The sequence below is a fragment of the Tigriopus californicus genome, chromosome 9, assembly GCF_007210705.1.
Source record: "Tigriopus californicus strain San Diego chromosome 9, Tcal_SD_v2.1, whole genome shotgun sequence".
NCBI classification, from domain to species: domain Eukaryota; kingdom Metazoa; phylum Arthropoda; class Copepoda; order Harpacticoida; family Harpacticidae; genus Tigriopus; species Tigriopus californicus.
In genome coordinates this window covers 3,993,133-4,018,972 of record NC_081448.1, presented here as the reverse complement: position 1 = coordinate 4,018,972, position 25,840 = coordinate 3,993,133, and the positions used below count along the sequence as shown (strand labels likewise).

At 40.8% G+C, this 25,840-nt stretch overlaps 2 protein-coding genes across 5 annotated transcripts; both read right to left on the bottom strand.

Moving 5' to 3' along the window:
• Window positions 1-901: 901 nt before the first annotated feature.
• Window positions 902-3,696, bottom strand: LOC131886305 (uncharacterized). Of its 3 annotated transcripts, XM_059234593.1 has the most exons (7): window positions 3,633-3,696; window positions 3,227-3,556; window positions 2,905-3,122; window positions 2,508-2,803; window positions 1,890-2,217; window positions 1,671-1,818; window positions 902-1,264 (listed from the first exon to the last, which is right to left on the bottom strand). In XM_059234593.1, the coding sequence occupies exons 2-7, from the start codon at window positions 3,512-3,514 to the stop codon at window positions 1,067-1,069; spliced, it is 1,476 nt and encodes a 491-aa protein (XP_059090576.1). In that variant the 5' UTR covers window positions 3,515-3,556; window positions 3,633-3,696; the 3' UTR covers window positions 902-1,066. The 3 variants fall into 3 exon arrangements, with proteins under 3 accessions (XP_059090576.1, XP_059090577.1, XP_059090575.1); XM_059234594.1 differs by having other exon boundaries at window positions 1,890-2,106; window positions 3,227-3,686; XM_059234592.1 differs by having other exon boundaries at window positions 3,227-3,683.
• A 6,963-nt stretch (window positions 3,697-10,659) lies between these two features.
• Window positions 10,660-21,775, bottom strand: LOC131886539 (zinc finger protein 79-like). Of its 2 annotated transcripts, XM_059234906.1 has the most exons (4): window positions 21,244-21,775; window positions 12,384-13,090; window positions 11,991-12,289; window positions 10,660-11,865 (listed from the first exon to the last, which is right to left on the bottom strand). In XM_059234906.1, the coding sequence occupies exons 2-4, from the start codon at window positions 13,087-13,089 to the stop codon at window positions 10,909-10,911; spliced, it is 1,962 nt and encodes a 653-aa protein (XP_059090889.1). In that variant the 5' UTR covers window position 13,090; window positions 21,244-21,775; the 3' UTR covers window positions 10,660-10,908. The 2 variants fall into 2 exon arrangements, with proteins under 2 accessions (XP_059090889.1, XP_059090888.1); XM_059234905.1 differs by lacking the exon at window positions 21,244-21,775 and having other exon boundaries at window positions 12,384-13,808.
• Window positions 21,776-25,840: the final 4,065 nt, after the last annotated feature.

The window sequence follows — 25,840 nt, the reverse complement described above, 5'->3', positions numbered from 1 at the left end:
CATCCGGAACCAATCTCAGCAGTACTGGATTTATATGTGCCGGCAATCTGCCTGCGCAGTGCAAGTGGGTTACATCAGTAGTTTTGATCGATCCTTGTTTCATCATTAGTGATGGGATCAAACAAATTTTCAAAATCAGGATCGCCAGAAAGCTAGGAAAGTCAAAGCACGGCCCGTTTCTAACGTATCGTAGAATATTAGGCTTGACCAAAAAGGTGACCCTGGTTTGATCGAAGAAAAATCAGGGTTACTTTTTGTGATAACTCAACGGGTCTTCGACATTCCGCTAGCGATGCCGTATGCCATTGAAAATGTAAATTGGTAGCCCTAGTTGCAACCTCCGGTGATTTTTTGTTTGATCCCCATCAGTACAAGATAGAGCCTCCTCTTTTATGGTCAGGCTCTAGAGGATGCTCATTTTGCTCTCAACCTGCGCAAAAGGCATCCTTGTTTTTGTTGTGATTAAATCTAGAGAGTCCAATAACGCCATCACAGCAGAAAAAGATACAAAAGTAAGGTGTGTCTTATATTTTAGGATCAGGTTTCAATCATATCTTGCGAATCTTGTATTGTTTTGATGCTATTGTTATCCACCTCGTTTATGAATTTCAGATATCCTTCAAAATCACCTCGTTCTTCGAAATCTGATTCTGACTGACCAGCAAATGTTTGTGGGAGTGATAATTCTCGGACGATATGAATGAAATACCTCAAAATCAACCCACCAACATGAACTGCAACTTTTGTTTACCTCTACTCTCCAATCGATGAACATGCAATTACGCTCACAAACCTGTTCTAACAACTAATTTTTTGTCCCTTATTATTCATTCATTTGCAGAAAATACCAACGCTCGGCATGACAAAATATTGGCCGAGGTCAATTGAGTTACAAATAAAATATACTGAAAAATATACATTTGACACTTCGCGTTCACACATCAAACATTGCCTTTCTAAAACGACAAAACAAGACATTTTTAAACAAAAGTGCTCAATTACGAGGATTTGGTTTTTTTTTTCGAGAAAACAAAGACAAAGGGAATGGGAGCACTTTCGATCGAGTTTATAAAAAGCTATTTGCATTGTTGGAAAATCGCAGGGGGATTTCTACGTCATTGATTGGGACATGGAGCAAAGAATTGACAATCATGAGCTTCTCATCATCTTTGATGTCACTTGATGAGAACGCTCCTTCAATTTGGCGAAACCTTTTTTGAATCTTGACGAACTCTTGATCAACGGGTTGAACAGGATAGTGATCCTAAAACATGAATATTCAGGGATCATTTTGGGGGTTGTATATCATACTTGTTGATCCTGATGAGATTGGTTTAATTAAAAATATTTGTTTTTGACATGATAAGACATATTGTTTGGTCAAAGTAATGATCAGCGACTAGCATCTATCATTGGTTGACTTTTGACTTGTCAAACTCGAGAATTTCTCAGTATATTGAGTTTGATAACCAAAGCCTCAAGAAATCTCTAAAAGTTGTGAAGGCGAATGCACGACCCAAAACCCAAAACAATTACAAGAAATAAATCGTCGGAACAATATTCCGTGAGACAGATTTTAAGGCATTGCGAAATTCTTAAGTTTTACAAGTCATTAGTTCACAACTAACGGACTAATCAATTTAACTTTTTGGTTAACAATGCCACTTTACCGCAATGTTTGAGCAATTGTCCTTGCTCCGTCCACTACCGCGGTAACTGTCGTCCAATTGGCTTTGGTCGTCGTTAGGTTGGTGCTTTGATGTTGGTGAGGAGGCATTGGACAGCATTGCCAAAACATGACCATGGTTGCAGAAATTGCTAAATTGAAATAGGAATGGACAAGAAACTAATTTTCCGGTCATAATTAGAAATAATATATCTTCTCTTACCGATGAGCATATTCTGGGCACTGGCATGTGTAATCGTGTGCACAGATGCATTTTGGGGGGCAATTCAAGCATCGAACTTGACATAACGTCTTGTTGCATAGAAATCGATTAGGCATCATGCGATATCTTCCGACTTCCTCGCCATCAGGGCCTTTCCGAATGATGTCAAATCCTCCAGGCTTTTGTTCCACAAGATATTTCTGCATTTCCTCTTTTCCTGGGTGACAGGCAGAATAATCTGTTTGGATTTTTGAATATCCCATATTCCGCATTCTCTCTTTCCCCTTAAGTTTTTTGCGAATAAAGACCTGGTCCACATTTTCCAATCCTAGACAGATACGCCGAATATTTATATTAGGCTTAAAGACACTCAATGGTTCTATGACACTGTTTGAAATTCAATTTGCAGGGCTTAAACCGTTACCGAAATAAAGTAACGCGTTACTGTTAGCGTTACTCAAAAAGCAACGCGTTACAAGTAACGTCATTACTTGTATAGTCGTAACTCAAACCCTGTCAATTTGTGACTGGCGGCTCCGAGAGTTTTGGAGCCCTGTAATTGGTCCCCAAATATGACCATGCCTTTCGTCCCAAAGTGATCCCTCGATGTTCTCTTACCACGTAGACCAGCTGTCCTTCTTATACGATAAAGATCGGCTGGAATTACGGGCTTGCGATCGGGATCATCATCATTGGGCGCAAAATATTTTTCGATGATATCTCCATGCTCCAGCCCAGATTGCAATAGTTTGAGAGCCTGGTTTTTCGTAACTTTCGACAAACGAATGTTTTTCCGGTCGATGGGATGGGAATGTGTTAGGCACCCATAGATTAGGACCATGGGTTTTCCATTTCGGCAGATTTCAGTAATCGTATCCTCACATTGGCACAAGGTGGCTTGACGAAAAACGATCCTAAGAACCATATAAAACAAACCATGTTCAAAAAGCGAATCAAACAGAGCCATGGAGAACTGATTTGACAGGAAAGATAAGGAGACAAATGGAATACTTACTTAGCCGAACAATCATATATCTTCTTGGTTTTTTTAATTGGGGAAGACGATTTGCGGCTTCTTTGAGAGCATCGAAATATTCTGAGTGAAGGCCGAGACGATTCTTTGAAGAAAAATCGATCCAGTTCTTGGGAATGGAACCACTCCAGGGCAATGGCCATGGTCTCAACATCCAGCTCAACCCACCGATGATCATGCTTTCCTGGGCAATGGGATACCTATCCGGGTTCAACAGGTAAATTAATGTTTTCCACTTATTCCAGTTCCATTAGTGAAACTGTACAAAAGTATCGATCATTCATTGGGCTCAAAAAATTCTCACCTTTGAGCAAGCATTTTTTCTCACGTGCGCACGGCATCCAAAACGAGAGGCGAAGGTTTTCCTGCATTTTTGGCAATGGAATATTGGGGACCAAGATGGAGGAGTGAATTTGAGGTCGAGTGGGTTGTCCACGTTGGTCGCATTTTCGTTCAGGTCATCGACCCCGTCCATCGTCTTGGCTCCAGGAGTCTGATTTTGGTCGGCGATTGACTGAGCGACTAGATTCCAATGTTCTTGGGACTCTTCTCCGGGATCGTTTGAATCGCCAGGGTCGGTCCCAAGATCCATAAGGTCGTCGACAAATTCGGTGGGCTGGGCTGCTCCCAGGACCTGAGGATCGTCGACGTTTGATTGGGAGGGCATGTTTACTATTGAAGAGGATCTGCAAAAGATTTTTTTCTCATACCCATGGATAACCAACCCACTACATGTACTTTTCTTTTGTTTTCAATGCTCGTAACTGATCTCCCTAGGTACTCAAGGTAAAGATAACAATAAAACCACGCAACCTCAAGTACGCAACCTCCACTATGTATTCTCAAGGAAGCAACCTCTAGTTTTACAGTCTTTTTGGTTACCTACAACTTGGACGCCTTTCAAACTGGTCCCGTAGAATACAATGAACAGTGGTACTGTAGATTAAAACTACCATTGTATTATTGATTTATATATCTGCCTTGAATGTGCAACGCACGACCCTCATCCTGTTCGCCAATCTAAATTTGAGTTCAAGATGGCATATTCCACAGTATATTGGAACCTGAACATTTACTGCACCATTGCCTCATTGCCCTTCAGAAATATCGACTATGAATGCCTTCCCAAGCAAACACTCTGCTCTTGGTCAGGGCAACTCTGGGCCACTGTTTGAGGCATAGTAATTAGAGAGAAAACTTACATCTCCTCAATAAAAGGTGGAAAATATTAGATCATATATTTGCAGAGTGTGTCTTCTCAAAGGACTATTGTCAAAAGCTGATTTAGCTGGGAGCTAAATCGTTTTCCCCCTTTGATTGTAGGCAAGGGCTAGTTGCTTTGCTTGCCAACTTGCCAATGGATTTTCTGCGGCCTAGAGACCCTGAACTGTTTTTGTTTGTTTGTTTTTGCAGACTTCTTTACCGCTAAAAGGATTGGAATCACAGCAGTTCAAGACGAAAAATGTATTTGTTTTGCTCAACTTTTATTTTCATATGTTATTTGATCGAACAACGAATTAGAGTTGGTAGATCTGGCTAACCCTTGAATAGAGGGCTGATAGGAATTTTTGTCAAAATCTTGTTGAAGTCTCACTTAAATCCTGCTCCTGGATCAACACCTAGATAATGGAGTTAAAGATATTGGCTACGTTTCCTCCATGAAGGATTTAGTTCGAACAATGAAGTCCACCTCTCTTCTTTCTCGGGCTCCTGCATTGTTCAATTTGCCGTCTTCAAATATTCATAAGGCGTATGTAGGCGTTGATCCAGTAGCAGGATTTAAGTCAGACTTGGACAAGTTTTTGACACAAATTCCCGATCAATCTTAGATTCAAGGATTAGCCAGATCAGCCAACTCCAATTCGTTGGTCGATCAAATAATATATGAAAGTAAAAGTGGAGAAAAATAAATACATTTTTCGTCTTGAACTTCTAGGAATTCGATTCCCAGTAGCGGGGAGGAAATCCGTAAAAATAAAAGAAATCCCATTACATTTTAAAATCGTGTAATTGTAACGACCCGAAACAGCCCAAAACTACACGTTATTGTTTCTACCCTCTGATGCGACCAAAGCTTTAGACAATTTTAACATCAATTGCCAATATTTCTATCTTCAAGCAACGTTTCCCGAAAAGATAAGTTCTGGTGAAAATTGTACTGGACCCTCACAAACTTTGAAGGCGTCTGTGGTTTCAAATTTGTTATGTTCCCACTGTTTTATTGTTTACATATCCTCAATCAAATTCCGTTGGATTTTTGTCTAGCAATCGGTAGGTGGGAAATCTTCATTTGGCGTGATTGCGTTTCTTGCACAAGATTGCCCAACTCTCCACACTTCTTTTACATAAAGCAGGGACTACAATGCTACATAATCCGTTTTTGTGCTACATATCATATACTATATCAATTTTTGTTTAAGATATTCATAATTGTAATGACATGACGAAAGGTTACAATAAGGTGCTTCGCATGATAGTTAGAGATGTAAATAAGATGAAGCGAGAAATAAAAAGGTACAAGAGACGTAATTAACTTGAGGGTGGAAATAAAAGTGATCGACATATTCGGTACAGCTGAAATCGTTGCTCATGATAAGGTTTTAACCAAACTCGTGTACATAAACCACAACATCATCTCCGTGCTTGAATGATAATGATTGACTAAGGGGTTGGCAATCATGTGCCTAAGTTGTTAATGCCTGTTTTTACGATTAAGTATTTAAGTCAAGGCTACTTTAAGACCCCAATTTACATGATTATGATTAAAAATCTTTCTATTCAATGTTAGCGAAATACTTTAAACTATTACTTTGTCAGGCATTAAGTTTCCGTGTCAGATAACCATTTGATTTTTTTTTCATAGTTAGCTTGTACCATGCTGTAGAACGTTGAAAGTAACTTATAGGTGCACATGTCAGCCAAGAACTCGAGGCACGCAGATTTAAGCAGGAGTCAGCCTTCCCCTTTCATGCTGAAAAGTCAGAGTGGCAGAGGCAGGCGTCTGTACTTAAGGCAAAGGTATCTAGCAGGGAAACTCTATGCACTTGAAAATATTTAATTCTGTTTTTCCATCGTCGCTCTTTGTGTCATTGTTGGAGAACCTTAACAATCATTTGTAGGCACTAGGAAAAGATTGAAGTTTTAAATGTAAAATACTTGAATGATAAGATGGAATGACGCAGTTGACTAACGCGTCATACCGGGCTTGCTACACTCGGTTTCATGGGTTCGATCCCAGGCCTCACCTAACCAGCTCTAGAGGACCAAGCGCCCTAAGCGGCAGCATCGAGCTCCAATCCAGAGATCGTGTATATACAATAACATAAGTATGAAAAGTAATTGTGTCCTAATGACGTGAAAATATGACGCAATAAACACACTTATCAAATAATATTAAGTGCAGAAATTGTCAAAATACTTTATACAAATTCTCAGCGAGTATTCAAAAAGAGGTTGAATCTTTTGGAAAATGCATTAAATATTTTATCGTTTTTTTGCAACGTTGTTGAAAATTGTTTCAATTCAGGGAGAAAAAACCAATAAATCAAGAAATCATTTTTTATAATAACTTTTCAAAAGAGAGAACTCGATGTTACAACGTAGCCATTTTTGCGGGATTCCTTTACCAGAAATGAAATTTTAGACAGTTCAAGTAGAAAAAAACCTTTTTACTTCACTAGATTTATATATTGTTAATGGAAATATATAGTGTTTTGCGTCTTAAACTGCTAGGAGTTTCCTTTTTGTCGTGGCATATATTTATGATGACTTAACCATTTTAAGCTATTTAATCTACCATGAAAGAAATGCCTTAAAGCAACAAATTTTAGCAATTACGTCAAACTTTAATATCGATGCTCATTAATGTAACATGTTGACAGGAGAGCTTCAACTTTTAGCCATATTTCAAACAAAAGATCCATTCATTTAGTGAAGTATCACCTTAATGGGATAAAAATCTTACATCATTTGACTTGTAACAGGAAAGAGTACCATTCTAGTCTCACCGATTCTTGTATGTGCTCTCTGTGTGGGGAGAATTTTCCTTACTTTTGCATCTCGTCGAAACCAAATTGACGTTTCTTTACATCGCAATAAAGTTCTATGAATAAGCCTGAAGTTTGGTCGGACTTGGAGGGAACAACATCACCAAACCTTGCGATCAAATTCCCCCGTGTAATTCAAGTTCTGTTTTCTCCCATCACATTGCCGAGACTTTGTGCCAACGTAACCAGCTTAAAATGTGTCACATCTTGCCTGAAATGCCCAACAGACGACAAATTTGTTGATCAAAATACGCCATTACCACTTCAGAAATAGCAGGAGGTCATTCAAAGCTATTGTACAATGAGCGCACCATGAGGTCTGGAGCGTATATTTTCAACGCCAATTCCAACCATACATCGATTCCCCTTGTATGTTTTCTACCAAACATAGATACTTGAAACGCTTGATTCGCTTTAAAGAATGTATCATATCCTGCAGCGAATTTTGCAGCAAAAACTAACTTCATTGGTGTCATAAGTTTGGCCCTTGAAAAACGGTTTCTCGCCTCATTTGCAGGCCAAACGCTAAAGCCTATTTGTTTAAAGCCCTTATTCCCCGGGGGGGGGGGGCATTTTGAGCAGGAAGCTTTGCACCACATGCTTGTCGTTGATCGACTTCACTGAATGTCGATCCAGAATTTACTTCGACCATGGTTGTTCACTACTTGAAATGAGTTGTCGGAAGTACATAGTACATATAAATCACACACATTAAGGCTCAGTGTGACGCCTTGACGGGTCTGGCACAAACATGGAGGGTGACGAGTGAGTGTGCAAGCTTATGTGGGAACGAAATGAAGTTGTTTTGTTCCCCAACTGAAAGAGAGAAAATGACAATTGTCCATCCTATCAAACTACCATTAGTCGAGTACACCAATCAAGAGGTCGATTGAGGGGATGGAGTGAGCTACGCAATATTGGGAGATCATAAAGGAAGCCAATCAATGTGCAAATGGGGTAGGATATATCCTAGACAAAACGAGAAAGGTGGAATTTTGTGCAGTTCTCCAGATCGCTTGCCAAATTTGGAAGCACGTGCTCTCTCCAAGTATTGTCATGCTGACATTTCCATGCATGGCATGACAAGAGTGTGCAAATGTCTGCTGAACTTTTTGAATCTTAATAAAAGCAACAATAGGAAGTGTCTCCTTCATGGGTGGAGTCCACAGACACACCCACATTGAGGACGGAGCGGCTTGATGCTCGCTCCATCCAGCCCAAAGAGAGGGAGTCCTTTTCATCTGCTCCGAGAAACTCTTGGTACAAACTCACATCTGCCTGGATTTGGCATATGGTCCATCACAGATTCATTTGAGTCTGGAGATCTAGATTCTAGGGACCTTTCAAGGTAGCCAGATTGCAAAGAAATCCAGTTTAGAATGCCTCAAGCTGGATCAATCCATCCATCCATCCATTCATTCAGAAGGTGGCATATAAATTCATGCACCTCCATGAATGTCGAATGGATTGGATTTCACAAGACAACCAACAAAGACGGGGACAGGAAAGTGTCAATTGAACCGGAAGCGCATCAGGCATCGCCCCAAGGGAGCTGCTCGCTGGCCTCTGTGTGTCCGAGCCTCATTTCAGGCTCAAAGTACCACCCTAAGGTGCTTTAGATGTACAGGACAGTACTTATGAGTGAGTATTGTGCAGTGGGTGACGTGCAACAAGCTGGTTCGAATCATAATGAGCGCGTGTCATCCGCGTGTTGACAAGGCATATTTGAATTCCAACTTCCATGTCCGATGAGAATATTTTGTGGCGCTTTGGCCGTTTGTCTGTCTGTCAGTGAGGCAGCTGCTCGGCCAATAAACATGGATTCGCGCACCATTTCAAATGACATCCTCTTGATCAGAAGTGTATCATTAGGATTTGAAGCCAACCCACATGTTCAATGAACTCCGCCATGAACATGTACGTAGTAGATAGTGGTGTGGGTCTATGTATGTGTATGCTTTACGATAAGCATCGAGATCATTTGTCCAAGTTTGAGTCATTTGTAACGACTTTGTTGGAATCACGCTGAGAAACAGATAGATTGAGAGAATAATAGAGAGAAAGAGAGAGCTGGCTCACAAATGTGTGAATGGTTCAATTTCCACCAACAATTGCGCTCTGAACTGCAAACCAACCTTAGGATATAAAAGGCTGACAGAGAGTTTCAGGGGCGATGCCACCTGAACAATTTCAGGACACAACTGAGTTGAACATCAAAGTTAGGCACACATGATATTATGACAGATTTGTCATATCCAATTCATCCTCCAGCCTATTCAATATTCTTTAGTTCATTGATGCTCCTAGTAGCACTTGTCGCAGCCCAGGTACTTGAATAACACCAAGGACAGAATTAACCTTGCATTTATTGAAATTGATCATATTAATCTTGTATTTATTGAAATTGATCATATCAACCTTGTATTTATTGAAATTGATCATATCAACCTTGTATTTATTGAAATTGATCATATATTCTCCAAATTCTGTATCATAACATCAAGGGAATAGTCACCATAGAAAATGATATACGGCGAAAAGTTGCTGGACATGCTGGAATTCTTTATTTCGATTCCCATTCGAATATGTTATGAATGACTCTGATTTGTTTTTGTGAGATCCCTGAGCTCGAGCGAAGCAATCGTCAATCCTCGATATCCCCCATCACTCAAAGTGCCTTCAAGACCAAGACTGACAGCATTCAGTCTCTCATATATATGTACAGTCCAGTACGTGGAGCGGAGTCCAAGGTAAAAAGCATTTGAGAAATCCGGACCCGTTTAGCTCGATGATGCGTGCTAATCGGATAAAAGGGAGATTAACACTCGGGATTACACGCAAACCTGGTCGTTCTAGTCTACTATTGTAAGTTTATCATGGGACTGAGCTGCGTCTTTGCCACTATGGTGTAAAGATTTATGTAAAGCACACAATATTATAGCAAAGTGTCCCAAATGAGGCGAGAAAATGCTAATCCTGGTACTGACCAACCCAACATCCTTCCAACCTGATTTCTTTTACTATACCTTGACTTTGCCTGGGATGACAATTTTGTTTCTATGTTTAATTCAAATCCTCTTCTCTCAACTCAAACAAACTTCGATCACTAAGCTTTTTTTTCATTTTGACTAGCCTCTAAAGCTCATTTTCTTAACATAGTGTCCAAAGATAGTTACGACGCATTAGTATTTCCACCTTGGCATATAATCATTTTCATTGACTATTGACCATATTAACGACCAAACGTCTAATTTGCTCAAACTGAACGTTACCAAAAAATGATGAATTTGCAAAGTAGAGAAAAATTGGCCTGATCTTTCTTTACAATTGAAAGCGCTTCAAAAAGCACTAAAGCACTACATGATATTGGGAGGATGTAAGAGGTACGAATTGTCAGTCCGACCCAAAAGATGAACGAGCCAACCCACCACTCCATGTACGTACTACCTACTACCAAGGAACTCAGATGCAGGAGAGTACTTGACGGTACCCTCCCATCGAATGTGAGGGTGAGCGACGAGAGACCCATTGGAGCGAGCTACCGTTTCATCTTCTGTTCGGTGAGTACATAATTCACAATGGCAGATTGGGAGTAAACATTGAGGGGATATTGACACAAAGACCCGGACAGGAAATCCATTGGGAATTTGAAAATTAAATGAGATTCTATGCAATTGAGGGTCAGCAGATCCCACCAGACGCGATGGAGAGCATCTACATAGGATGCTTGGCTGGGATAATGAGATTTTAAGATTTCCTTTATTCCTTGACGGTCACATTTGAATATGGCAGAATAACGAAAGAGAGTCAGAGAGCCCGGCGAAGAAGGTCCAAGGTCATAATCTTCTGGCAGCTCTGAGAAGAGTTTTCTGGGAATGCATGCATGCATGATTAATAACCGTGAGTGAGTGCTTGAGGTTGATGGTCGGCGTTGGGCGATTCATGGAATCATATGACTAGGCAGAGACTGATGATGATGGTGATGATGATGGCTGTGGACCCCGCTTCTGGGCGGAGGTCCACTTGGAAACACGATGTCATTCGGAGGCAAAGGAAGCAGACTCGATCGCATCTCCAAAGAAGGATTGGGCTTCAAGAGATTGTGACTAGAGTAAGCCGCGGCGGCCGCAGCCGCAGCCATCATGGCAGCTTGTGGGGGCAAGACCTGGGGCTGCTGGTGAGCCATGGCCATTCGCAACCAATTGGCCGCCGAGTTAAAGAACCCTGTTGATCTTGGTTGAGATGGTCCAAGATTAGCGTGAGACTGCAATTGTGGTTGAGAGCTTGCCGTCATGATATCTGTGAGTGACAGACCACCACCACCGCCTCCTCCCCTTACTTCCCTTCCTCTGATTTCCCCATGCGAAAGGGTAGGGGAGGATACTATTGATGTTGCTGCAGTGGAGGATGACAGGAGAGGGTGATGTCGTAAAGTTGGCGGCGAAGAATAGCTCTCACCAGGGCTCGAAAGGGTCATGATGCTTTGTCGTTCAAGGGCCCTCGAAGACGGTGTGGCTAGTGTCTCTGCAGTGGAAAACGATGAAGACGAGGAGTGACGACTCTGACTTGTGATCGTCTGGCTCGTTTCGAACAGGGGGGATTCTTGTCTCGTCGACGATGGAATCCGACTTCCTGCTTGCTTGGTGTTGGGGTCTCCGAGAAAGCTGCTTTCTTCCTCCAGATAAAAGGAAGACGAGGTCCCGCCCTCCGTGGAGCTTGGACTGGAATCTCCGCTCGCGACGCTGCCATTCTCGAATAGGAGTCCGGGATAGTTCTCGTGAAGCTTGCGAACGTGCTTCTTGAGGTCGAAATTGCGGCAGAACCCCTTCTGACAAACTTTGCAAGTAAATGGCTTTTGATCGTTGTGGGTGTGCATATGAAAGGTGAGATTGTACATCTGCGGAGGGGAAAAAAAGGAATGCATAAAAACATGGATAAAGAAATGAATGTTTTTTTCAAACAAAATTGCCAAGATATATAGACCAAACGATTATCAGATTTGAGTGGAATGGAAGCACCCACCTGATGGAAGGCTTTGTTGCAGATGTGACACTTGTAGGCCTTCTCCCCGGAATGAGTCAAGCGATGGTTCTTGTAATTGCCTTTTTGGTGGAACCCCTTGCCACAGAACTCGCAAATGAACGGCCTATACCCCTGGTGAATCCTCATGTGGGTATTTAAGGTGGAACTCCGATTGAACGCCTTACCACAGGTCTGACATTTGTGCGGCTTTTCGTCCGTATGGATAATCTTGTGACGGCAAAGTGTCGAGGCCTGTCGGAAGCCCTTACCGCACACTTTGCAAACAAATGGTCGCGCTCCTGAAGCATGAAATTACCAAATTAGTAATCCTCCTGCCGGAACGAACCCAATCATCATTCAGCTATCGTTAGGATTGGCTCGAATGGTTCTCACCTGTGTGGACGGGCATGTGCCGAGTGAGGTTGTAATGAGCATTAAAGATCTTGCCACATTCGGGACAAGGAAAAGTCTTGGGCTTGGCTTTGTCTTCCTCCTCTTCAACCACTACTCCCGGCGGTGTTCGACGAACCGGTCCATTCTCATTCTTGGCCAACAACGACGACGGACCAGATTGGTGGCCATCTCGAGGGGAGTAGGGAGGTCGCCAAGAGCCGGAAAAGTTATTGAACATGGAGTATTGGCGTAGAAGACTAATAGCCGAGGAGCTCACTCCACCAGAGGGAGGTCGCACCGAATGTTGGGCCAAGGCCGGGTCGAAAATCCCCATTGTATAATCACGAAAAGGCTGGGGTCGCCAGATCTTGGGGCGTGTGGAGGATTGCTCGTCAGCATCTTCAGTGCCATATTCTTCATCCTCATCATCGCCCTCGTCCTCTTTGTCCTTGGCCGACTCCTCATTTAGTGTCCGTCCATCAAATCCCATGATCTTGGCAATTGAGAAGCCCAATTTGACCTCCTGAGATCGAGGCGAGGATGAAGGAGGGGATGACTGGGAGTTTTCGTCCTCCAGTAGGAACGCCTCTCCAACTTTTTCTTGAGTGGGTTCGGACTTGACATCTTCGGAAATCTCGTTATCTTTTCGAGGAACTTCGGTGCTTTCGATTTTGATGTCAGACGAGGTCTTGTTCTGACAAAACATTCTACAAAGAAACATGAGATAATTTGAATTCACATTTTCCGTGTCGTTTTACGCTTGTAGCAACCAAATAAGATCTGTAGTCCCACCATTGCATGTTCGTCTTTGAAATGCCACTGCATGGATTAATAATTGACGTACTTGTTCCCTCTCCTTTTTTCAATTCCTGTTCTACGAACACCGAATAGATATTCCGGCTTATTTGCCGGAATCGATCCATCATTTCTTGGTAGTCGACACTTCCTGACCCGAACTCGGAACGAAGAGCATTTCTTTCGTGTCTTTAGCATCAAAAAAGCCAAAGAAAATGAGAAAATTCAACCCTTTCAAGAGTTGGAGGGTGTGGCCCAGAATTGACGGGGAAAAAAATCATCCCGTGCCTCTTGTGGTTAAGTCTGCATCATCTGATCATGGCAAGCAATAATTTATTGCGTCCTGGTTGTTCTGTTGGTATGACAACACCCTTTATTTGTCTTTCTCCTTTTCGTCCTCCTCGTCCTAAAGAGAGGGGTAGCTTTACACGTTGAAGGAGCTCGAGTGGATCACGAGTCTTGTCATAAAAATTGGAAAGGTTTTTGTTTTCCCCTGAGTCTCAACCATCACCTGGCATGCTAGGCAAACGCTAAAATTATGGCCTAATGGCCCTACTATGACTAATTGGGTATCATTTCCCAAGTCATTAACATGCGCTCTTTAATCATGGCCTTCCTAATGTTTGCTCTTGCTTCCGATATATCAAATCATCGACTTGTCAGCAGTTTTTCCCGACCCCAATTCATGCCGCTTAGAATGGTTGCTCCATCTATCTGGATCGGGCCGAGCTCCGATTTTGAATAAGCCGTCCATCCAATTCAAATGTGTCTTTGGCACCTAATTAGTTGGCGAGTCCCTAGAGAGAACAACAATATTCAATGAGTGGTCCCAGGACAAACGGAAGAAGGTTCTTTGAATAGGACCCAATCCACCAATGTGTGTTCCAGCCACGAAAGGGATCTCCCCAGGGGGAAACCAATTATTGTGCTCATTTCTCTACGGGGAAGATTCTGTTTGCCATGGCTCAGAAATGTTATTGACGATGGCGTTTTATCCCGACCCAACCTCAACTTTGCAATCTCGGTCGTCACCGGAAACGGGAACATTCAACCGCAGGCAAGGAAATTTGATCGACTCTTTAGCGCTGTTGCTATTCGGAGACCTCCCTCCTAAGGTGCATTGGTTCCAATCTTAACGTTCTCGAGCGTCTCTCGTCGTCATATTTTCAATGGCATTCCAGGGATGATTTGGTCGCCGGGTGCTCATTGTTGGGAGGTGTTAAAAGCATTTTCTAGATATTGTGTTCCTCTCTCCCTTCTCCTTAGCGAAGCCCCCACTGAACCAAATACCAGTAGTCTTCCAATGCATCCGTTCCGTCACGAGGCAGCTCTTGCTCAACCAACTGGCTTGGCTATCCGCTTGTCTCGCTTCTAGCTTGGTTTGGGTTTCCTAACCAGCACAAGTAGTTCTCCCCCGTCGAGGGCAAAAACTGCCCTAATATGAAAAATGCTGTTCCGTTGCTGGGAACCAATGAGGAGATCACGATCCCCGAGTTCCATTTGGAATGACAAAATTTGAAAAATGCCAATATGACTTAACAACCACTTAATCCGTTCATAACTTTCTCGATGTGTGGACATTTTTCCACTAGAGGGCGCGGAAATCACCGGCAAGTTTAGGGATGATTTGGAATTAGGAATGAAAGGAGGCTATGATGTAATGTGGAGCAATAATTTGTCCTAACAATGGCAGGTTGGATCATAAATTTCTCTTGGCTCTCTTTGTTGCTGTGGACATGGACATGTTCCCAAATGCATTATTTGTGCATTCCCACGTTCCACTTGACATAATGGTGTTACGACTTAATTTTAATGATGATTATTCCCAAATGTCAAAAGGGGACCCGTAACTAATTTCTAGCTATTCAAAAACCGCCAGACATAGTGCCATCGAACATGATAGCCTTATCGTTACTTTGGCTACTTACGGCATCAGCTTGCTCTATTTCCTGCGGATGGCAAAGAAAAATAACGTCGAGATAATCTCATGTTTACACAATGAGACTATGATTCCAGCTAAATAGGCAATGAATAACTTGCTTGGTCCTGCTTATTGCCCAACGATGAGACCCTGTTGCCAAAGATTAGATAGGCGATGAGTCCGTAAGACCTTGGAAATCAGAACCAAAAGCATCAATAGAGAGTGGTCTTAAATGTGTCGAACTTAGATTTGACATAGTCATAAATTAGCACATGAGTCCAGGGTGTCTGATAAGAGTGGGATAGCAATTTTCGAATCGAAACCACAGAATTATTTGCCTATACATCTGTGCGCGCCTTGTCACAAATCGGCATTAGAATCTTGACAGCAACTTTCATCATTATCCAACTGCAGTACAAGCTAATACAGGGAAAGCTAAAGGTCGTGACAAACCCCCGCTTGAGTTTTCTGGATGAGCAAAACGAACATCACGAGTTTCTTATAATCATACGCTGTCGCAGAACTTCTTCTCTCCTTTGTCTACACGTCAAAAAACGCTATTTTACACCAGATTTCTTTATACATTAGTGACCCAAGCCTCTTCGCTTTTTTTTAAATACGAAACAATCTTAAAGGACCTACTCAGCCTCTAAGACTTCAATTGACTTGTACGTTCACACTCAGACATGTAAAAAAGGAGCTAAAGTAGACGAGTGGCAAGAACTCTCTTCCTAGTTGTCGTGAGTTCAAACCCCGGTGCCAAAGGCTAACCTCTAGGAGGAAACGGGATGCAGTGTTTGGCTCAGTTTTCGAGAGTAAAAGAGGCCCCGGGTTCGATTCTTTTCCCTGACCTTTCTCAAGGAAACGTTTAAATGCCAACCACGCCCACAGACGCAGGGAGAACCCATCTGATACAGGACATGACACTGCCTATCGGACAGATTGGACGATGTGATGGATGCCCAGTATTGTTAGCCGAGGCGAGGTTCATCCTTTTTTTAAGGAAATAATTAAGCTATGCATACTCCAATGTAACGGCAACGCTTATTTAATAAATTTTGATGTTCTTGTACAGGGCTGGGATGCCGAATTGGCCTGCACCCCAAAAAAATAATTTAAAACGTTGTCAGGGCTCACATTTTTTTCGAATGCGTTGAATATTCTTTGGGAGTATTACTGACATTTATAATTCCGTATTATTTGATGAAAGCCCTGTTTACATCAATGGCTGACTGTACGCAATACCTGAATAAGGGAGGCACATTGATCAAAAAGTCATATGGTATATTTATAAATAAAACCATCAAGGGAATTTTTGTTGAATGGACACGTATGTTGGCATTAGATTCAAGTTAACCCTATACGACATAGTTCATAGGAGTAAGGTCTGGATTGCTAAGAGTCCAAATGTCCTTGCCGACAAAGGCATTGCAATGCTCCTTCAACCACCTTATACAACCACCATCACAACGTCTTGCGGCCTCCTTGACTGAAACTGTCTTTAAATTACCACCCTTTCACTCTATTACCTTGAAATTTCATTCGAAGATGACTAACTATTGTGGGCAACCAACTGCATGAGAAGAATCGTGGAGTTAGGTACCATGGAGGAGGAAGAACTACTTTTGAAAAGGACGGCAATTTAGATTCCCAGCCCGGCATACCAGCAAGGTATTTACATATCGCCTTTACAATCACACATTGACTCAAGAAATCTGATTTTCTTTTAGCAATACTCCAGTTTTGCTCCATAGGTGTTGGAAGTTACAAGAATCGTTTTAAATGACGTTATTTTGTGAAAGCGGCGTTGTACCAATCGATTGCATACAGGACTACTTTGATTCGTTGTTGCAATGAAGTATTACCAGATTATAAAACCACAGGCCATGGACCTTAGTGATCAGCCCTTGCCATTAGCAAATCTTAAGTCGAGTGTGGATGATTGGAAATATATTCCATAGTTGTTTACTTATCGTTTTTGCAGAATAATGCCTTTGAAGGCAGGTTTTTTTGTTACCAATAAAGGCAATAAAACGAAGAACGGAATTTTTTAAATAATGAATTAAGAGTTTTGGGGAACTAGTGGGTAAGGATTAGTAAGAGACGTTGCCATTTTTACTGATAAGAGCCTCGTAGAACTACGGGGTTGTCTACTCCCTAGATGCCTTTGTGTGAAACAAATAATCCATTCAGAAGAGGTTCTTTAATTCCGAAGGAAAGGAAAAAATGAGCTCCGTTAACCATGTTATAAATTTTTCATCGAACGCTTAACAGAAATAAAGAAACCTACTGTAACTCTAATGCAAACGGAGAAATTTTGTTACCTATACGTACCTAACACACATGTAAGTATTTGGCAAACCAAGTTTTGACAATATCTGGTTTTCTTTGTGACTTTCTTTTGAAAGATCACTTCACGCTTTCAGATTTCTTCCGAAACTAAAACTCTTTTGTAGACTAATCAATCTGTCATTATGAGGTGCTTCTAAGCTTTGAAGGTAAATACAAATTTAAGGTGCAGGTCAATTCAGGACATATTTCTCATGTTGAGGTTTAAGAACAGTGTCCTACAAATATAAATACATGCATTAATTCTTGAATGTAATTGGATTTTCAAGTTATGCGATCATTTTTTTTTATTTTAGTTCCATAAGCCATGGATTGCTACAATATGTACCGGTAACATAGAGTACCAACATTTGCGAATAAACCAAAATTATTACTGGCAAGAACAATTTGCAAATGTGATGCTTTCTTCTTGATTGGTCTATCAATTAGGTTGCTAAATCAACCATTTTCTGGAAAACACCAAAGGCTGAAGTGGACACGTTTTATACTTAATCAAACAAGGCGAATACCACTTTTAGCTTTGTTAATCCGTTAAAAAAGGTCAGGGAAGCCAATTGCTACTCGCTGATTGTTAACTTGGTCAAGTGGTTTTCGTAAATATTGCCGCGAAAATGACCTGAAGTTATCAGCGGGGATCCACCTCACTCATAAAAATTGAAAAAAGGGGGAAAGTTGGCAAAATTCAAATGAAAAGATAAACAGATGTTTAAAAAACCTTTCAGCAGGAAAGGTATTCATTTGACGTAATTGCATTATTGCTAGTTGCTGACAACCACTCGAAAACACAATCTATTGAGAAGAGTACATTCCTTACAGTATGCTAAAGTTTACTATTGAAAATGAAGTAAGTCATAGTAATGAATTCTAAGTACGAGAGTCATTGCTCATTGGCTGAAGATACTACGATAGCTTCGTGGTTTAAGAGGCAGGAGAAACAAGGCCAGATAGGGTTCAAATTCCGCTCTTGGAAGCCAATAGTACGGTTACACCTTTATTTTGTCTGGTTTGTGAGGGTAAACTGAAAATTTGAGAAGCAATAGCAAAGGTGCCATTCTTTCTAGTTTGAAGCAATCACCCGTTCATCGGAAGCAAGGCATTACTTGCCCTTCTTTTGTACTTTGAATGATCAGTGACACATACAAATACAAAGTTTCTAAAAATAGAAAAGCAGAATCTTTCAAATCATTTGACATCCTACCCAAGGGGGTTAGGTTCACACAATAAGAGCTTGTTATAGTATACATGTACGTATAATGGATTCTAAAGTGCTTTAAATGAAGAGCAAGATTATTAAAGATATTAACTTTGTTACGCATAAAGCCTCATTTTGTGAAAAACATTTGAATATTTTCACGAAAATTATACATGTTTTCTTTCTCCTTTTTATTGATCAACATTAGTTAATAAACAATTTGATAGAATATCAGTGTAATTTTGCAAAGTATACTTGCTAGCCTAAAACATTGTTACTCACGAAATTTCACGTTATGATTTTACCATGATTTTAGCACGTCCAGTGCTTCCACATTTTCATGGATGAAATTGTTCGCTATCTTAGGAAATCGTTCGAGAATTATTTTGAATCGTTTAAGTCCAATATTCATTTGATAAAGATGTCATTACATGGCAAGTGACATAAATATGCCGATAATAAGAAAAAAATATTTGGTGCCACTTTTTTGTCATCAATAAGACGTGCGGTGACGCTTCCTTCATGGCACTCGTAGAACCAGAGGGCGCACTAGTATGAAATCCCAAAGCTTTACACTTCTCTATATCAGATAATGTGCAAAATTAGCAGTGAGATGAGAATCTCAAGGTAATGGTTCTAAGCAAACTTTCAATGCACCAAATTACAAATTGTCAGACGTGGAAGACAATTTTGAACTGAATTGTTTGGACATGGCTTGTCCATTCACAATTTCTTTGTCTGCTAGACGTTCCATCCTGACAAAAGATATAAGAAAACATTTCCACGCCATAAGATTGGCTCCTTTATCGAAACCAAATTCATGGCCAAAACATTCTCATTTTCGGTTCATCTTTCTCAAAAAAAGTCACATGACTTACAATGTCCCCATATGTTTCAAAGCCATTTCCAGAAGGTATGATGACTTGGATGACTGCGATTGATTTCAGCAGAAAAGACATATTTGGTGTTTAAGAAAAGTCTCTAAAGATTTTCATAATATAAAACGCTACTTGAAACCAATAAATATGTTCAAATTTGGCCACTAAACCACCCATTTTTCACCACTTACTTGTATCTACAATTACCAATGGAATACTCCTAACGTTATTCTAATAAACTCTCTTATTTAAAAGAACTCACATATTATCAGAGTATTTGGTTCAGAAGAGTTTGATTGAGCATAGACAGGGATAGGCATGGCTGATGTGCAATGTCAGGGTTGATGGGGCGATCAGCTTCTGACCAAAGGGGTTCTCAAATTGGGGTTCCCTGACCCATGGATATCCACCATGCTATTTCAAGGCATGCACTGAACGATTTCCGAGACATTTTCAGATCAAAATGCTCTTAGTGACAATTAGTTTTATTACAACATGTTAGCCCGATATCAGTTTTTCTGATGTAACAAAGAAAAATCTTTTCTGGAACAGCTTTGATACGGTTGTGACAACTTTAACACTCTGAGAACGTTAATTTTGAAACCGGCCTCCAAAATATTTCCTACTTAGAAGACGCAGAGTGTTGAGCGTGGTAAAAAAACAATCACTTTGAGTCACATTACAGTGAATTAATGTCTGATTAGCTGGGATATTGGTTAACACGAAATATATATTTGTTTCTTGCTAATGCAACATCTTTTAGTTGGGTTATGTTTAAGGATCCAGGGATTTAAACACTTTGGCATATAGGAAAGGATTTTTGGGCATATCATTTGCTTTAAAACTACATTTCATGGTTCCCAATTTGAGTATGTTAGTTGATTTTGACTGTCCTGTGGCATAATTCAATGGAGAAGAACCTATCACATAAGTCATGCCTCCCAATTAGGTGTCGCCGCAAAGAAAGTTTACCCTCATAACAATTGATTTTGTGCTAAGGATATTTCGAACTTGCCAGAAAAAGTAAAAATACTTTCTCATCTATCATGTTTTGGAAATTATCATTTCTTCAAAGAGTCGAGCCTTTTTTATTTTTAGAAAGGGTAGTGTCAGTTCCTACTCGTAGAATAATTTAGTGTCTTATTCGGGAGTAGAAAATATGCTGCGTCGCTTACACTGAAATAGATAAAAAAATATGATTTTGAAATTTACAACAATCATAATTGCCATTTACTGTAAATGCAAAGTACAAAAGTGTTTAGAAATTTTCGTAATACATATTTATTTTCAACTCGATTAACCAACTCGTTTTCTAACGGCTGGAATGTTACTGACAAAACTCATCTTAGTGTTATTTCGAAATGGAAGGAATACTCTATAACAGAGGGAAATGCCATTCTTGCTGAATTTGAACCTTGTTACACTAAACAAAACTTTTACTCGCTGTAATGTATTAAGAATGATTCTATGTACGTGTGAGTTTGACCCTTGTCAAGAATATGGTAATCGGTATGAAAGTTTTCGCCGAAACCATTGAAAAGTTAGTCTATTTCTAAGCGCTTCGTTGAACTCAAATAAATTCTAATTTCCTATTTCTTTGCATTCATCATGTTTCTTGCTCAGACAGGAGCGTTAGTAATGGATGAGTCATTTTTCGGGAAACTAACACCCTTTTATGCACTTACTTCATACTATTGAAATTGGAGATCCTATCTAACTCCTTACCTTTACAGTTGATAAAGACACCTTCGTCCGGGATGAGGTTGAATTCTTCTCCTCAGAAAGATGACGAATGAAAGACGCAGAGTCCTTGTCTTAAGGCTCGATGATGCCCATTGTCCAATTTTTGTCCATGCTGGAGTAGCTTGCTTTGCTTGCTCGCTTGCTTACTTGCTTGCTTGCTTGCTTGCCTGTTAGAGATCACAACAAGCTGGTGATGTGAGGTGTCAAAACCAGAGAAAGGGCCAAAGCTAGTACAACCACCTCAAGATGACGGACAAACCCTAACAACTAGACGCACTTTGTAGTCCCTCGCCCATCTCACTGGTGGATGGATGGCACTTGGTTGAGCCTCCACCCACTCCAAAGAAGCATTCGTCTAAGCTGGCAGTCGGGGAGATCAGACAACACAAAGGCTCATTCTCAAGAAATCACTTCCTTCTGGTCCACCACTGTTCTAAGGGATCTGTCTCTGCCTTATCGCCGAAGGGAGGCTAGAAAGTCAAGGAGTGGGAATGGAATGATGATGATGTTGCTTCCTCTCCTCCTAGCCTCATTCCGGTGCCCCTCCCCTTGTTCGGCTTTTTTGTCCTACCACTATTCGATGATCAGAACGGATAGTGAGTGGTAACCCCAATTTGCACCCAAGAACACTCCAAGCAGGTCAGGATGAAGAGGTTCGCTCGTTCAGATGCTTGAAATCTTTATCAGATCAAAAGAGAATACCAACTGAGTGCTTGATTCTCATATCAAAGGACTTGCTGCCCTGTTCCAAAAAGCCTAAAAGGACATACGGCTTCCGTATTTTTCCATTTTCCGTCGCTTTAAAGAGCCCTCTCCTGCTCTTTTCGTCCACGAGAGAGCGAGAACCACCATTGTACGGTAGTATACTAGCAGTCAGTCTAGCAGTCCACGTTGATCTCTTCTCCGCCGTGTATTTCGTGGCTCTCGTTGGTTCTTCGCCTTTTGGCGCCCCATTTGCCGCGCCCCCGCCTCCGTATGCTGCTGAGCGGCGGAGAGCGCGTCATTCGACCAATGAGGAGACGGGATTTTGGCGAAAAGACGCGCCGCGAGCAGAAAGAAAGGATCGCGAGGCGTAGAGCGTGAATGAAAGAAATGGTACTGATGATATCTGCTAGTGCACTCTTATTCCCTCATTGCTCATTGAACTGGCGATAATTGAAATTGTACGGTTGTTGTTGAGCATTTTGGCAGTGGAGAATCCAACCCAGAGTCCAGCCTTGACAATGGTACAAATGGACAAAGCACTCAAGAGTCTTTTAGATCCAACTTTACTCATACTGCATATGTGAGCTCGAGCTCATGTGGAGGAGAGACCCCTTGAACCAAATGAGCTCATCCCCTGCTCACTCAGGCTTGAAGGTACAATATTGAGACTCTACATGCAAACAAGAAGCGCAAGTAATGAGGGAACTGCCCAAATTACAAGCCAAAGATCGCCTTCTTTTGAACGACATGGCCGTGTAATTGATATAATGAGAGGTCCTGAGTATGGAATAAGCTACATCGGCTCACATATTCAACGAGGGGAGTAAGCGAGTCTCTTGGAATTGGCCTTCTATGCAGGTGAAGATGACAGGTCCAATTATTTTTATCCGCCTATTTAGCATGTCCAAGATTCTTAGCCAACACAAGAAGTGGGATGTCACGGTGACATTTGCTTCTTGGAACGTGATGCTATTCTGTCAGATAATCGAAAAGCAATGTGTGAGTGTTTGCTGGTCGGTGGGTTGTGGTGATCGTCATTCAAAAACCAATCTATGTGGAAAAGTGGGGAACTTTAGCGGAGGGCAGGGAGCTCAATGCTTTGGGAGGCTGGGGAGTGTGCTCCTCATCTCGCCATCACATCACATCATCCAGTTTGGTGTCCCTTTATTTGTTTTTCCACCAGAGAGGACATTCAAGCACCCGAAAGCTTTTCCAATCTGACATCCCAAAGCGAAAAGTCTGTCGCTACCGAATTGACGCCGACTAACCCTGATTTTGGTCGTCATTCTGAAATGCTTCAAGGTTCAAAAGAAGGCACATTTAAACTTAGTGTTCTTCAAGGAAGCTAGCCTGGGGATTGATCCAACTTTTGGGTCACGGGTATTTGGCTTTTTTTCTGAGCCGTGGTTTCTGGCAAATCAAAGGGCATTTAGACGAGATATGAGCCTCGAATCTCAGGATTGAGATTGTGGATGAAACGAGCCTTTCAACTGTTGGATAGAATGGGAAGGAGGCTGCTATTATCCACTGTAAAGCTTGTATAACTGGGTTGGAAAAGAGCACAATTCAGTATCTTTATGTCTTTAACGAAGAAGATCAAGCCCGATAACCAATCTCATTGATTAGTAGTTTATATTTCAAGTGAAGCTTACATCACTTTATTGAACATTTGATATTCCGATACTACTTTGGTCTTTGCATTTAGAGCAAGGTGGAAAAATTGTGAAATATTGGACATGTTATGATGTATAACAATCATAATGTTAAAAAGAGATTGAGTTTGGTTCACAATAAATAAACCACAATTTCTTCGTCAAACTTGTAAAAACAAATGAATTGGATATGACAAAGCCAAAGATCTGGCCAGTGCTCTGTATGTATGGCAATGATAGAATCAGCATGAAAACGAACCGAATGACTTTTTACATCCATATCTATTTATCTCTTATTAAGTTCAACCTTAAAATCCGTATTTTCTCATGCTCGTTTAACCAAAAACCACTGGATACACCCCAAAAATACATACATACATGCATAAATCCCCAGGTAGTCTCTTCGTTTCTTTGTATACCATTTGTATTACCCTCTCAAATATCACCTCTTAAAGTTTTGTACCACCAATAGAATCAATCAACCAATGAAAAGAAAAATCAACCTTTAGGTTAAAAGAATTCGACGAAAGTGAGTTTATGTATGTATGATGTTTATCTTTAGAACATAACTAACTCAAGTCTATGTGATTGACATTGATTCATTCTTTGGATGCCAATATACATGCTACATACCTTGAAGAAAAACCATTCAAACTTCGAACACTCATGATATACCGGTATAGCATTTGATGTCCTCTTCTTCATAGTACATTGTTCGCTAGTAGCTTACCTTTTATTCGTCTTTGAGCTGGATTACCTTGGGCACGATTTACTGACCCTCAAGCGTCATTCAAAATGAAGCAATGAGCACCTTGTGATTCGTGCAAAAAGCCCTTTGACCGACTGTCCATTATTCGAAGTTGTTCCCCTCCCTATTTTTACTGAGACGAAATGAAGGAGATAGGATGATTTCCAAATGGTTTTATGAATCCGTTGAATTCGGATCATTACAAGAAATGGTCGGTTTTGCAATTGGGATTGATCTCTGATGTGGAAGAACAACAATGGAACCGATCTGATTGAACAATGGCCACGAAGAAGATGCTCAAGAATCAATAACATGTCATTAGGTTCTCTCAGCCTTTCACTTCATTGACTCTATTCAAAAAGAACTTGCGAGTTTCTCTTTCAATGACACGCTGATCTGAATCTTTTTACATGTTAATCGATGGCCTTGAATTGCAGAGTAAACTAGCAACACAATTATCTTTTTCTTTCAAAACATGAAGTTTGCCATCTCTTGTTACTGTTTTAACGAAAACTAATGTACTGAAGCAAAAGATAGGTTCCACAATTTCAGTCAGACCTTCCGTAACCTGACCTCTTTGAAAAATGAGACCACTTTAGCTCTGTGTTTAGCACACAACTTGGATGCCCGGAAAAAACTCAAAATGATTTTTTTAGGTTCGTTCGCAAAGATATAATTTTAAACGTGTACTTGTCATTTTGAAAAAAAGAGGGCTTGGTGTTTTTGAGGGACCCTAAAAACTTGCCACACCATGGGCTCCTATTAGTGCTGAGGCGAGTCCGTCAAATGTCTGACTCATGCGAGTCCATTAATTGTTTTACTTTTTGTCGGAATCGCCGAGTCCAAACTGGAGCCTTTTGATGGAATCCAGGCAAACAAAAAGTAAGACTCATATTGTTATAACAAAGCTAAACAAAACTAATGCAGTCAATTTCAAGGGCTGCTTTTTTACACGGCCCAATCATGACGCAATAAAGGCCGCTTCTTGACGAAATTTGAAGAAGAAAATGGGTATGTTTTGACGAGTCCAGATTCGAGTCTGGCCAAATTCTCCAAAATCAAGTAAAAGAATTGAGTGCACTCTGACTCGAGTTCGGACTTATCCCAGCACTAATTCCAATTCTCCATACCATTAATTGGGACGAAATTTGGTCGGTCGGTGATACTTTGCAAAGGGCTAGTGGGATATTTGCGTTACGGTTTAGATTCTTGAAAAGAAGAAAAACAGATAACATTATAGCACCTAAAGAATATGATTGATAGATTACTTCCGTTGTTTTTTCCTTTTTTCTTTTGAGAACTAGGGTATCTTGTAGTTTCGTTTTTCACGGGCTTTTCTAGCGTTACAGGGAATGCAATCCCCAGTACTATTAAGATAAAAGGTTATAATGCGTTTATTTATTACTTTCAATTTTATATAATATTTGGTCTACTAACGAATTTTATTGGCAGACCGACCTAGTCCTTGAATGTA